The 13,117-nt window shown below is 58.3% G+C and overlaps 2 protein-coding genes across 13 annotated transcripts; one reads left to right on the top strand and one right to left on the bottom strand.

Moving 5' to 3' along the window:
- The first annotated feature begins 443 nt into the window (after positions 1-443).
- ZFAND2B (zinc finger AN1-type containing 2B) lies at positions 444-10,005 on the top strand. 8 transcript variants are annotated; one of them, XM_015635489.3, is made up of 9 exons: positions 444-560; positions 1,318-1,412; positions 1,841-1,972; positions 2,632-2,783; positions 3,233-3,337; positions 3,507-3,576; positions 4,119-4,195; positions 4,804-4,882; positions 5,145-5,394. In XM_015635489.3, exons 1-9 carry the CDS (start codon positions 506-508, stop codon positions 5,181-5,183), a joined length of 804 nt encoding a protein of 267 aa, XP_015490975.1. In that variant the 5' UTR covers positions 444-505; the 3' UTR covers positions 5,184-5,394. The 8 variants fall into 8 exon arrangements, with proteins under 8 accessions (XP_015490975.1, XP_015490974.1, XP_033371946.1 ...); XM_015635488.3 differs by having other exon boundaries at positions 4,801-4,882; XM_033516055.1 differs by having other exon boundaries at positions 3,489-3,576.
- ABCB6 (ATP binding cassette subfamily B member 6 (Langereis blood group)) lies at positions 6,597-13,036 on the bottom strand. Of its 5 annotated transcripts, XM_015635484.3 has the most exons (19): positions 12,008-12,877; positions 11,347-11,484; positions 10,865-11,054; positions 10,581-10,673; positions 10,129-10,321; positions 9,922-10,043; positions 9,730-9,839; positions 9,597-9,662; positions 9,336-9,461; positions 9,171-9,247; positions 9,006-9,069; positions 8,824-8,909; positions 8,665-8,722; positions 8,381-8,485; positions 7,812-7,986; positions 7,416-7,528; positions 7,246-7,340; positions 6,999-7,067; positions 6,597-6,909 (listed from the first exon to the last, which is right to left on the bottom strand). In XM_015635484.3, exons 1-19 carry the CDS (start codon positions 12,521-12,523, stop codon positions 6,783-6,785), a joined length of 2,523 nt encoding a protein of 840 aa, XP_015490970.1. In that variant the 5' UTR covers positions 12,524-12,877; the 3' UTR covers positions 6,597-6,782. The 5 variants fall into 5 exon arrangements, 3 of the variants coding, with proteins under 3 accessions (XP_015490970.1, XP_015490973.1, XP_015490972.1); XR_001522937.3 differs by lacking the exons at positions 6,597-6,909; positions 6,999-7,067 and adding an exon at positions 7,610-7,670 and having other exon boundaries at positions 12,008-13,032; XR_001522938.3 differs by lacking the exons at positions 6,597-6,909; positions 6,999-7,067 and having other exon boundaries at positions 7,870-7,986; positions 12,008-13,032.
- Positions 13,037-13,117: the final 81 nt, after the last annotated feature.

Raw genomic sequence — 13,117 nt, 5'->3', positions numbered from 1 at the left:
TTGGTGCTGTGGCATCTCTTGCCTTCCGCACCACTGACCCTTCTAGCACCCCATCTGTGCTCTGCTGGGCATCGTAGCATGGCCCCTGGAGACTCCGAGGTGACTGGAAGAGAGCCAGGAGCTCTGTTACACGGCAGAATCCGTGCTTTTTGTCCCTTGGGGCAGGGGAGGAAGGATGGAGGGAAAACTTTAAGCTGTCCCATGGGGGCAGAGATGCTTCTTGCTGGCCTGGCAGGGCAGGATGGTTCTAGGGTTGGCCCTCGTGGACTCCGCCTTGCCCTGAGCCTTCCCCCAGCGCGGGGGAATATCTCGGGAGCTCGCGTTCCCGGAGGTGCCAGCGGCGCTCCCGAAGGAAGGACGTGCGGAGGGAGGGGTGCGGGGGGCCGGCCGGAGCCGCGGGGCGGGGCGAACCCCGCCGGGCGGGGCTGTGGCTGCGCCCGCCCCGTGACGCCCCGCCGGAAGCGGGTGCGGCGGGGCCGCCGGTGCCGGTGGCGGTAGTGCCGCCATGGAGTTCCCGGACCTGGGCGCGCACTGCTCCTGGCCCGCCTGCCAGCGCCTGGGTGAGCGCCGGGGGGACACGGGGGGTGGGCACGGCTCGCAAGCCGGCGAGAGGGCCGCGGCCTTGGGCCTGGGCGGGGCGGACCGGGCAGCCCGGCCTGCGGGGAGGCGGCGGGGCGGCGCCGGGCGGTCGCTCGGTAGCGGGGCTGGAAGGGCGGGCCGTGTCGCCCGTGCTGCCCTTGGCGGAGAAGTCCCTGGTCCTTCCCGCTGCCCGCGGGCACCTCGCTAGAGCGGAGCTGGCTGGCTGTGCCGGAAGACCGGGTTTCCGCCGGGGGCTCTGTCCGGGTGCACGGCTCTACCGGGGTGGGCTGCGGCTCTTGCCCGAGGATAGCGGGGCAGGGCCCGGGCAGGCACCCCCGCTGCCGGAGCTCCGTGCTGTAGGCTGGGGAGGCCGCACGCGGCGGGGCCGCTGGGGCCAGTCCGCATCCCGGTTATCCCGATGGGCGAAGCCCGTGGCGGCTGTGGCAGCATCACTTCCCACCGGTTTGAGGCTGGCAGCCTACGGGGAGCTCGGTGTGATTCAGGGTGCTACTCCTGTTCTCGGGGACGGCACGTTTTGAGGGAGAGACCATGGTATTTCTGAAGATGTGGCTACGGACCTGGAGCCACCCTTTTGTTTTCGTGCTGGGGGATGAGAGGTGCGGCCCTGGCTTTGGCGTGGGTCACTGTGGTGCCTTCGGGAAGCCGGGGAGGCCCCCGAGCTGCGGGTGGGCAATGCTGATCTCCATGCTCTCTGCCCATGCCATATCCTGCCCCTAGACTTCCTTCCTCTGAAGTGTGATGCCTGTGAGCAGATCTTCTGCACCGACCACATTGCTTATGCCCAGCACGATTGCACCTCTGCCTACAAGAAGGTAAGTGCAGAAAGCAGATCTCATCCACTCTCCTGCATGGAGCTGGTGAGCTTTTCTAGCCACCAGTCATAATAGTCTGTGGTGACTTTGGTCACTTGAGCAGTCCCCCTTGGGATGTGTACTGAGTCTGAAGATGTACCTGAAAGCCAGGATCTACACCTCAATGCCACAAACATCCAGCCCTCCCTCTCCCACTGGGTGAAGTGGTTTGGGCATCTCCCAGCCGTACCATATCCCCTTCCCAGAGTTTATGTCTGTGCCTCTGCACCTGCTGTGCAAGCTGGTTGGGGGGTCATGAGCAGGATCTCAAACTGCAGCTGAAGCTGTGGAAGCCATGGTTGGCAGGTCCTGAAAGGGAAAGAGATGACTGTGCAGCACTCAAGGTTGGCCAGCTACCTGTTCCCAGCTCCCATTTGTTGTCTCTGTAGGATGTGCAGGTCCCAGTATGTCCCCTCTGCAACACCCCAGTCCCTGTGAGGCGGGAGGAGATGCCTGATATTGTGGTGGGTGAGCACATTGACCGTGACTGCAAGTCCGACCCTGCACAACGCAAGCGCAAGGTATGTACCCCGTGGCTCTACCAGGTGAACTCTGGTTCCAGGTTTCTGTCAGAGCCTGGGAATGGGATTAAAACAGCACAGATTCAGCCCTGCCCAGTGCTATCTCTGGCACAGGCTGATGGCAGGGAGGGTTGGTGAGCTGGAAGTGTGCGCATCTGCAGGGCTTTGTGGAGGCAGTCTGGGAACAAGGTGGTGATGGAGTGGGGCTGGGCAGCCACCTGGGACATAAGGATGGGAAACTACATGCTGCTATTAGGAAAATGCTATCTGCAATTAGCTACCCCATCTTTCCAGGAGATTAAATTGCTGAAGGAGCTGGCCTTGCAAAAATCCAGCCCAGCAGCATGCCCTGGAGTGCTCTGGGCTATCCACACTGCACTGGCATGGAAGGCAGAAATCCCTGGGCAAGGCATTCTTTCTCCTGCTGTGCATTCTGTGGTTGTGGAAACCCTTTTCTGTGGAGACTGAAGCATCAGTGAATTACTAATGAACTATCTAAAGAAATTATAAAGGAAGTATTCAGAGGCAAACTTCAGAGCTTTGCAGAAGATACACTGGTGGGGAGGGCTGGCCAGTGCCCAGGGCCTGGTATGGAGAGAAGGGACAGCCCCAGCCCCTCAGCATGTGCTCCTTTTCACCACTGCCATGTCATCTTTCAGATCTTCACCAACAAGTGTTTGAAGCCTGGCTGCAAGCAGAAGGAGATGATGAAGGTGATCTGTGACCAGTGCCACAAGAACTACTGCCTCAAGCACCGGCACCCCCTGGACCATGACTGCAGTGGGGCAGGGCATCCCCTTTCCAAAGCAGGGTGAGGACCTGAGAACACATAGGTTGGGAGGGGTGGGGCTGTGATTGCCAGATGGCTGACAGGGAAGAAGCTCAGCTCCTCCTGACCCATTGTCTGGGACTGCTGCATTCTCACACTCCCTGCCTTGTGTGCCGAGGTGTCCTCCTGCAGCACCAAGCACACTGGTATGCACAGTCTCTCCTGCAGCAAAAGCTGTCAGTGCTGACTGCTTTGCTCTTGCTTCTTTCCCCAATCCCTTATTCTGTAGCCAGTGGTTTCTGCCTGTCCTGGTACAGGGTTTCAGGGAGAGAAACAGCACTTGAAACCCTTGGGAATAACAGCCACAACATGGGAACAAGAGGAGCCAGGGAGGTGTCTCGCTTACTCAGCTTGATATCCCCAGGTGTTCAATGCCTAGGAATTGCTCATGATGGTGAAACAGTTTCTCACATATGTCCTATCTGTCTTAGGCATGCTGCAGTTACCAGAGCCCAGGCATCCTCCTCCAAATTAGTCACTGCATCAAGCAGCGGAGCCTGGCCAGCAGACAGCTCCTCTTCTCCAGCCCGTGCCAGGTAAGGTGATGGCCTGACTTGTAATTCTGAGGTGGGCATGACCAGGCTTAGTTTGGTTCTCTGTGGAGCACCAGAGTGACAGCTCCTTTCTTCTTGTGCCTCAGCAGGACTGATAGTTGTAGCAGGGCTCCCTGCCTTGACAATAATGCAGCTTTTCTTCTGCTTGCAGAGGAGGCAGAGCGGCTGTGTCGCAGACTCGCAGCACCTCCCCTCCAGCTGTCATGCTGCAGAATGGGCTGGTGAGTGGCTTGGCCTGGGCATTTGGGATGGTTTCTGTGCCCTCTAGGAAATGACTGAAACAAATGCTTTTTAGCCCACACTCTGCAGGTGACTATGCTCCTAGCTGTGCCTTCTCTGGCAGGCTGATCCTGATTGCTCTGTGGGAAATCAGAGCTTACTCTGGTGGCTGCAAATGACAGCTCTCAGCTGTGCTTGGTGTTTAGCTTTCCTCAAAGGGACAAAGTGCACCAGCCATTTATTTGGGTGTTGTCTTTCTGTAGTACAAGCAAAGACAATACTGGAAGTTACTTTCCACTGGTATTCTTGGCATACTTCTGCCAAGGAGATCCTGCAAGCAGGGATGATGTGTCCCCTTGGGCAGGGGGAGAGCTCTGCCGGTCTGTCTAGAGCCCCAGTTTTTCACCTTGGCTGTGTCTGGCCTCCTGGAGAGAGAAGATTTGCCCACTCTTGGCTAGGAAATAGTCTACCTGCCACACGTGCTTCAGGGCTGCCTCCTGCCCCCGACCATGGCCAAGCTGGTGACAAGGTGTTTTGTTTTCAGAGCGAGGAAGAGGCACTGCAGCGAGCTCTGGAGATGTCCCTGGCAGAGTCAGCACGCAGCTCAGCACAGCCACCAAGGTACAGCCCCAAAACACATGGTATGGTGTGGTGTGGTGCACACTCACCCTGTGTGTGAAAGGTGCCTGGGGAAGCATCATGTGGCTCTGGGGTAACAATCCTCTCAGCACATGTTTCCATGTGATGCCTCTCTGTGGCTGACAGAGGAAAAAAGGAAGAGTCCAGAGCCAACAGGGTACTCTGTTCAGCAAGCAAGCCCTCTGCCCTAGGGGTGCTCATAGGGGACAGTGGCTGACACACAGAGTAGGGCAAACCATTGTCTGACCACTTCTCAGTTTGGCTGGAGCGTGATAGGTAGAGTAGAGGTGTTCATGGAGGACACCCAGGAGCTCATGTCCCCAGGCACAGTGCCCAGTGCTGCTAAAAGCACCCTCTTACAGACTGGACTTAACATGGCTCTCCTTGGCCCAGGTTTCTGGCTGCTAGCCCCAGCTGGATCCTCTGCTCCCTCCCCAGCCCCATGCCTGTTGAAAGTTATCCTCAGTTGCTCTCTATCCTAAGATAGGCTGGGGGGTTGCAGTGAGATGCTGTAACCCAGAAGGGCTCTGAGCACTCAGCCCATGAGCCTGAGGGAGGCTGAGGCACACAATGCACCACTGTCCCAGCAGCACACAGGAGGAGGAGGATCTGGCACTGGCTCAGGCACTGTCAGCGAGCGAAGCCGAGTACCAGCAGTTGCAGCGGCAGGTGAGGCTGGCTATGGGCTCTGCCCTGTCGTGGGGTTGATCCTGGCCTAGCTGTGTGAGGGCGGGGGCCTCCCTGGGTTCTGCTTACTCTGGGGTCTGTCTGGCCTGGATTTCTTCACCAGGAGCGTGGCCCAGCCTGGGGCAGTGGCAGCATCACTGCTGAGCACACAGCTGTGGGAACTTGAGCACTGGATGTGCCCTCTTGTAGGAGATAGGAAGAAGCCTGCTTGCCCTTGCTCACTGTGTGCTTCTTTCTGTTCCAGGCACACAGTTCAAAGCCATCAAACTGCAGCATGTCGTAGGCAGGTGAGGCAGGGTGTGCCAGCAGACACAGGATCCTGCTTGTGACTCAAGGAGCGGCTCTGGCCTCCCATGTGGATCCTGTGGGGTTCTGGCCTGGACACTGGTACCAAGAGCCCCTTGCCAAGGACAGCTTATCTCTCTGGGAGCTGTAAGCCACCAAAAATACACTGACACTTCAGCCCTAGTACCTATATAAAATTAGTGCAGCAATTTGCTGATGCTCCTGGGGAGGTGAAGACTGTATGGGACAGGGCTGGGTACACACTGACCAAAGCAAGCAGCAGCCTAGGGTCTGCACTTACCCACAGTTGCCACAGCCACATCCCAACACTGCTGGGACTGTGGGAGAGAGCTGTGTGGGGACCTCTCTGCATGCTCAGACATACAGCTGGGATGTAGCTGCCTTCTGTAGAGGGAGGCTGGATTCCATGCTTTGGGGAGGGCTGTGCCAGCCCCTCAGGAAAGAGCAAATGTGGCTGGGATGGTCTCTTGCCTGGGCATGGCATGGATGAATGTGCAGCCTCCCAGCAGCATGAAGGCAGCACCTTCCCTGCTCCCCACACCCTCGGTGCCTCCCTACTCTTTGCATGCACAAGAGCGCATTGGGCCTTACCCTGCTCGGCTGGGGCACAACCTCTCTGAGACTGAATGGAGCTGCATTTTCCTTCTGGTTTAATATATTAAGTAACCTTGGCAGTGACTTGAATGCCAGCGTCGCTCACATGGGATGGTTGCAGCTGCCTTCCTGCTGCTGGCTGCTCTCTGCTGCCCTAAGCTTAAACAGGGCCCTGTTTAAATGCTGCTGGGGTAGGAATGCCTTCCTTCTAGCTGTGTTGCTGGGGATGCCCTCCTGGATAGCAATAGCACAGAACCTCTCCTTACAAACAAAGCCCTGAGCTTAGAGCCTGGTTGGGTGGAGGAGATTTGTCCTGCAGGGGGTCTGCAGCCATGCAGAGCTGTGCTGCTTTCCCGACTGGGCTGTCCTGCTCTGAGCAGCTGAGGGAGGGGGGTTCAGGCTGGGTCCAGGGAAGGCTGAGACTTGTCAAAGTGCTGCTTGAGAGAAAATAAAAGCATAGCACAAGGTACAGAGGTACCTGAGGGAGCAGTCACTTGGTGTCCAGCCCAGAGTGGCACATCTCTGTGAATGGTGGTTGAAGGGGGGGACACACAGGGGTGAGGGGACACCAGCTGCCCTGCTCTTCCATTACTGTTGGGGTGCATCTCCCTGCCAAGCTCAGCCCTTTGTGTGGGGATGGGGCAGGTGCTGACCGCATGTTCAACCCCTTGCCCACCTCAGCCCAAGGAGCTCAGCCTTGTGGCAGAGCTGCCGCTTGACCCAAGGGCACAGGCACCTAACCCTGCCTGCCCTGCCAAGAGCCATGTACCCTGCCCAAAGCACACAGGCACAGACCTGGGAAGGACCTGGTTTAAGAAACTGCACAACAGCAAAAGAAACATGTACAAATATAGTGGAGTGTCCAACCAAGCCCCTGCACCTCTAGGGCAGCTGGGGACCCTGCCTGCAAGCAGCAAAAAGCTGTCAGGCAGTGTGGGGGCCTGGACCCAAGTCAGTGTCACAGCAGAACTCCTGGTCATGTTCATGACTCTTTCTTGCTGCCCTGGGGCTTCTCAGTGCGGTGCTCCTTGCTCTCGCCCTCATCACCGGTCTGCTGCTGCAGCCACATGCCAGCATACACGCCACCCTTCTGCAGCAGCTCCTCGTGCCTGTGAGGAGAGTGGAGAGATGCAGGGTCCTGAGCTGGCCCCAGAGCCAGGAAGGGGATGCCCTCCCCCAGCTCTCCCTTTGTGCTCACCTCCCTCGTTCCACAATGTGCCCATCCTTAAGCACCAGGATCTGGTCTGCACCTACCACAGTGGAGAGCCTGCAGGGAAAAGCAGGTGTTACCCTGACTTGGCAGGGAGGGAGTTCTAAGGGTTTGCATGGTGCCAGGAGATGCAATCCCAGGGGCTCTCACCTCCCGAGCAGGGGGCAGGTCTGTGTGCCCCTCTTGCAGGGTCTGGCCAGCACCTCCCAGATCAGCCCTTTCCCCTTGTCCCTACCTGTGTGCAACAACGATGGTGGTGCGGTGAGTGCAGACCTTGGCCAGAGAAGCCTGGATGTTCCTCTCAGTCTCTGTGTCAAGTGCAGATGTGGCCTGCAAGGGGAGACACAACATGTGGAAGGGATAGAGGTAGGCTGGGTGAGGCTGGGCTGGGGCCACTGCTGTTACCTCATCCAGCAGGATGATGTGGGGACCCTTCAGGATGGTGCGTGCGATGGCAACGCGCTGCTTCTCACCCCCACTCAGCTTCAGCCCCCGCTCTCCCACCTGGGTGTTGTATCCTGCAGGCACAAGAGCAGAAACACGATGTGCTGGTGCCCTCTGAAATGGAGATGGGGACCTGCTGCTCTGGGAGGCCTTACTGTGGCCACACAGCCACGTGGTGGAGCCTCAGCTCGTCCCTGTCCAGGGGCTGATCTAGTCCTGGAAAGAAAGCAGGGAAAGGCAAAGCAAGACACAGAGTCATGCAGGTGTCCCCATGGGAGTTGTCACCCAAGGATACCTGTGAGGGCAGCTAGAAGGTCTTAGGGGACCATGGGATGGCAGGAACTGCGGGGGTCTCACCATCAGGAAAAGAAAGGATGCGGTCGTGGATGTCAGCAGCCCGGGCTGCCTCCTGTACCTCCTGGTCAGTGGCCAGGATCCGTCCATAGCGGATATTGTTGGCGATGGTGTCGTTGAAGAGCACAGTATCCTGAGGCACCACCCCAATGTGAGCACGCAGCGAATCCTGCTTCACCTGGGAGGCAGGGGAGAGTGCTCAGGCAGACCCACACCCAATGCAAAGATTCCTCCAAAACCCAATCCTACCCTCAGCCATGAGCCCCATTCCTTGCAAGCTATGTGCTGTAGGGCTGTCCTGCACCACAGGCTCAGCTGAATCTCCACTCTGCAGTGGGGGGCCCTGACAGTGCCCTAGTCCTTCCTAGGAAACCCTGGTCAGTACCCAGCATTTCAGCCTGGGGTCCTGGAGTTGCACCATTCTGCCCCTTCTGGCATATCCATCAGCCTGCAAAGGGGCTGTGGGGCTGTGTGCTCACCCCTGCCCTGGGGAAGTGTAGGTGCCTGCACTAAGCAGTGCTGTGAGGCCTAGATGAGCTGGTGTGTCCCCCTTGGAGGCCCTCCCCCCTCACCTGGGAGATGTCCTGCCCATCAATGCGGATACAGCCACCCCGTACATCGTAGAAACGGAAGAGCAGGCGGATGATGGTGCTCTTTCCAGAGCCTGAAGGTCCCACCTGCACACAAAGGAAAAAGGACTTGGAGATGGCAAATGCCCAGCTGCTGGAGGCCAGGGGCTGGACAGGAAAGGGCTGGTCCTGCTGGGGGGCTGTCCTTCCCATCTTCTTATTTTCCAGTCTCTCTACTCCCATCCTTCCCTCCCACAGTGAACTCACACTCAAAGTCCTGTTCTCACCAGTGCCAGGGTCTGCCCAGGCATCACAGAGAAGGAGACGTCCTGCAGGATTTCCTTCCTGGAAGAGGGACATGGAGAGGAGCTCAGGGCCACTCCATAGCCCCACATCCCTGTGCCAGGTCCCATAGCAGGCCCCACCCTGTACCCAGTACCCCTTACCCATCCACATAGCTGAAGTGCACGTTCTCAAACTCAATCTGCCCAGCATCCAAGCGCAGGTCACTGGCATTCACCACATCCTTCACCTGTTGAAGCAGAGGCTGAGGCTCAGAGCCAACCTATCCCCAGGGCAGGACCACAGGCCAAGCGAGGGAGCAAGGTTCAGGAAAGGTGGCACCCACCTCCTGTTCCTCATGGAAGAGTTCAAACATGTTTTCCATGTCCACAAAGGAGTTCTGGATCATCCTGAAGAGGGCAAAGACCAGAGAAAAAGGTTTGGAGCACATATCAACCTAGTCACCCACAGAGAGGGGGACACCAGGCACCTCTGCAGCTCCCAGCATTACCTATAGTAAGTCCCAAACCAGTTGAGTGGCGTGTAGAGCTGGATTATGTAGGTGCCAAAGAGGACAAAATCCCCTACCTGAAAGGAACAGGGTATAGGGGTCTGTAACCACCAGTGCCAGGGCCCTACCCCAGCAGGGGTCTGCACAGGCTGACACCAGCCTTACCTGCAGCTTGTTTTCGGTGACGAAGTAGGCACACAGCAGGGACCCTGCCAGCAGCCCTAGGCTAATGACCAGGTTCTGGGTCTGGTTGAGGAGGCCTAGCGAGGCACTGACATTCCACTCTGAGACCTGGGGGAGACAAAGTTCTGTGAGATGCTGCTGCCTCCAAACCAGACCCATGGTGATCTCTATCATCCCCACAGGTGCCCGTGAGGTTTGGCTTCTTCTCACTTGGTGCCCCCAAAGGTGCTAAGCACCCTGTACCTGGTACTTGACAATGGCATCATTGAATCGGTTCACCTCATAGGTCTCTGCATTGTAGTACTTCACCTACAAGAGCAGAGCTGGTATCAGCACCCAAGCAGCCCTCAGTGCCCCCCCCAAACTCCTACAGTACCGTCTCAAAATTAAGGAGCGAGTCCACGGCCCGGGACTTGGCCTCATTGTCCCGTGTGTTCATGTCTCGGCGGTACTTGGTTCTCCACTCAGTGATGAAGATGGTCAGAGCTGTGGACAGGAGGAAGCTGCATCGGAAGGCTCCTGCCACCCCACAGCCTGGCAGCCCTGCACCCTGACCCCCCCCACTCACTCAGATACAGGCTCATACACACGAAGATGATGAGGCCAAACCAAGCGCTGAAGACCGAGGTGAAGTAAACTATGCTGATGACAATATCCGCAATGGTGGGGACAATGCTGAAGACGATGTAGCTGGGGGTGGGAGGGGAGATGGGGCATCAGCCCAGCTCAGTGGGGCTGCCTGGCCAACCCCCAGCCACCATGGGCACACTCTAACCTGAGCAGGCTGTTGATGCTGCTGGTGCCCCGGTCCACGCTACGCAGGACCTCACCAGTGCGACGCCCCAGGTGCCAACGCAGGGACAGCCCGTGCAGGTGGGCAAAGAGCCGCACCTGCACCTGCCGGTTGGTGAATTGCTGCACCCACACCCACAGGAAGGTGCGCAGGTTGCTCACGAAGCCAGTGGAGCCTGCAGGGCAACATGGAAAGATTAACCGAGATCAGCCCTGCTGGGGCATGCAGAAGACTTGCAAAAGTCCAGCTAGGAAAGGGGGATTTGGGATGAAGCCCACTCAGTCTTCCTAACCTGGGACCAGCCTAGGTTGCTGATTCCAGGAAGGTATCAGTGATGGAACATATGGGCTTCCCTGGCCACCCCAGCACTGGTATGATATGCCTGATATCATCTCTCAGTCAGTCAGTGCCCCATCCTTCCCAATGGTCCTTACCAGCACCTCCACCTTGCAGGAACTTCAGCCCCACATAGCTGCAGACAGTCCAGGCCAGGGTGTGCCAGGGAGCGCCTGCTGTCAGCTCATTCACTGTGGGAAGTTTGCCAAGGGTCAGGATGGAGGGACAAGGAGCATTCCAGGGTGCCTGTGGGAACCAGCCAGTGCTGGACCCTGATCCCCTGGGCTCCACTCATGCTAAACCCCTGCAGCCCTCCAGGTCGCAGCTCAGCGACTTTTTGAACCTGTGGCAAGCTTCACACATCAAGCTCCAGGTGCCTCACCAATGTTCTTGTTGTAGATGGGGACGAAGACATTGATGGCCCGCTCCAGCCCCATGAGTGCCATGCAGAACAGCACCAGCCCCTGGAGCAGGTGGTTGCCCTTCGGCCACATGTATGGCACCAGCAACTGCAGCTTCCTCAGGAAATCCTTCCAGGTGGAGGTGTTCCTGCTGGCATCAGTCAGGAGTGGCTGGGGGAGAACAGACCAAGGAGTCATTGTCCTGGCACCCGCACTCCAATCCAGCTGGCAGTGGCCCTGGACAACACCCCAAGAAAACCAGCCCCACTCCAGAGTGCCCATTCCATCCTCCGAACAGGACTGCATCCTAGTGACAACAAGCAGGGAGCCTGGGGAAGCTCTAAACCTTGTTCCACATGTCCCACATGTCCCGAAGATACTGGTCCCAGGGCAGCTGTATTTACACTTTATCCCCAGCTCCTTCCTGACCATATCCTAAAATTGCTTCAGTCCCAAGACTCACCTGGCTGTTTTCCACATCCCGCTCCTCCTCATTGATTAGCAGCATGTAGGGCTTGCGGGGCAGCCCCGGGGCCTTCATGCCCAGGATGAAGAGCATGAACGTGCAGATGTAACGTAGCAGCCAGAAGCCAAACTGCACCTGAATGGAGAGTGAGAATTCAGCATCTCAGGTGGCCCTCAGCACAACCCTGAGCATGGGATGGTTATGATCTGAGAGAGATAATGAACAGAGCATGGGGATGGGGTGCAGTGTGCCAGGGGACACCCCATGCAGCTCAGTGGGAGCTTGTTGAGCACAGCATCTCAGGCAGCACCTGACCTCCCTCCTCCCCGCCTCATTTGGCTCCATGCCCTCTGGTGCAAGGTGAACCTACCCTAAGAGGTACATGAGGGCAAAGGGCTGTGGGAAGCAGGGAAACACCCCTAATTCTGCACCTGGGTCTGGGCGGGTAGAAGCACTACCTGAACTGGGTGGTAGCATGGAGAGATGTGTGATAGCTGGGCTTGGGACTGAAATATCTGGCAGAGGTGTGGGTGCAACCACACACCTGGCCATGGCAGGTGATTATATGCATACTCCATCCCTACACCATGATGCTGCAGTCCCTCCCACCCCCAAAAGTGTCTCGTCCCCTTTCCCTGGCCACAGCCCCCCAGCTCACCTTCTGGTTGGTGTCCTCCAGTGCCCACCACCACAGAGGGCTCCTCCAGCACACCAGGGTCAGGTTCTCAGCAGCAAAGGCCAGTGCCCAAAAGAGAAGGAGGACAGTGCCATGGCCCCGTGTTCGGTCATGGGCCAGCACCCGGGTATGCTCCAGCTGCAGAAGGGCAATGGCACAGCCCCAGCTGAGGGCCCAGAGGCAGGCATGCAGCAACATATACCCATAGAGCTGTCTCAGCCCCACTCCTTGCCACAGCAGCCCACCAAAGGGCTGCAGGGCCAGGAACAGGGACAGCAGGACCTGGCCGCGGTAGAGACGAGAGCGAGGAATGTACTTGGGCTCCATGGCACGGCTGAAGCGGGCGTAGCAGGCATACTGCAGGGCGCCCAGCAACAGGCAGACGCTCAGCAGCACGGATGGCACCAGCGTGAAGAAGAAGCAGGGCTGGAAGCCCTGCTGGACCCAGGCCTGGGTGATGGAGTTGTTGCCCTCACAGTAGCCCCCCAGCACGGCCATTCTGGCAGATCACCAGCTGTGGAGAGAAGAGAGCCTGAGGCAAGGTTTCAGGATGGGCTGTGGTACAGGCTGCACAGAGGGACTCACAGTGGGATAGCATGGCCAAGCAGCAAGCGCCCTCATAAGTCAGGGGCAAGAACGGCTGGACACGGACACACCAGACACACTGCATATAGCACACACAGCGGTGCAGGCAAGCAGGGCCAGCTTTGCATGGGGATGGCCACGAGCACCACACTTGCCGTGTGCCCTGGACGGGAGCACGATTAGACCGGGCTCCCCAGAGCCACCCGGGCTCCTGAGGATGTCCTCGGACATGAGAACAGCGGGAGCCGCAGGGATAGGAAGGCAGAATGAAGCTGGGACAGGTCTCAAGTGGGAGGGAGCAACGGGAGTGATGCAGCGGCGAGAGCGCGGGTGGGGGAGCGGGCGGGGATGCGGAGGATGCTCGGGAACCGCGGGGCCGTGCAGAGGAGAGGCAAGGGCAAAGACAGGGACACATCGAGGAAACACTCGCGGAGGGCAAGGCAGAGGCCGCGCCGGGTGAGTGCCCGGGCGGTGCCAACGCCGCTCAGGCCCGGGACAGGCGGCCGC

The sequence above is a fragment of the Parus major genome, chromosome 7 (assembly GCF_001522545.3).
Source record: "Parus major isolate Abel chromosome 7, Parus_major1.1, whole genome shotgun sequence".
Classification (NCBI taxonomy): Eukaryota; Metazoa; Chordata; class Aves; order Passeriformes; family Paridae; genus Parus; species Parus major.
Note: the sequence above shows the minus strand (reverse complement) of the source record. Positions and strands in the feature narration are given on the sequence as shown.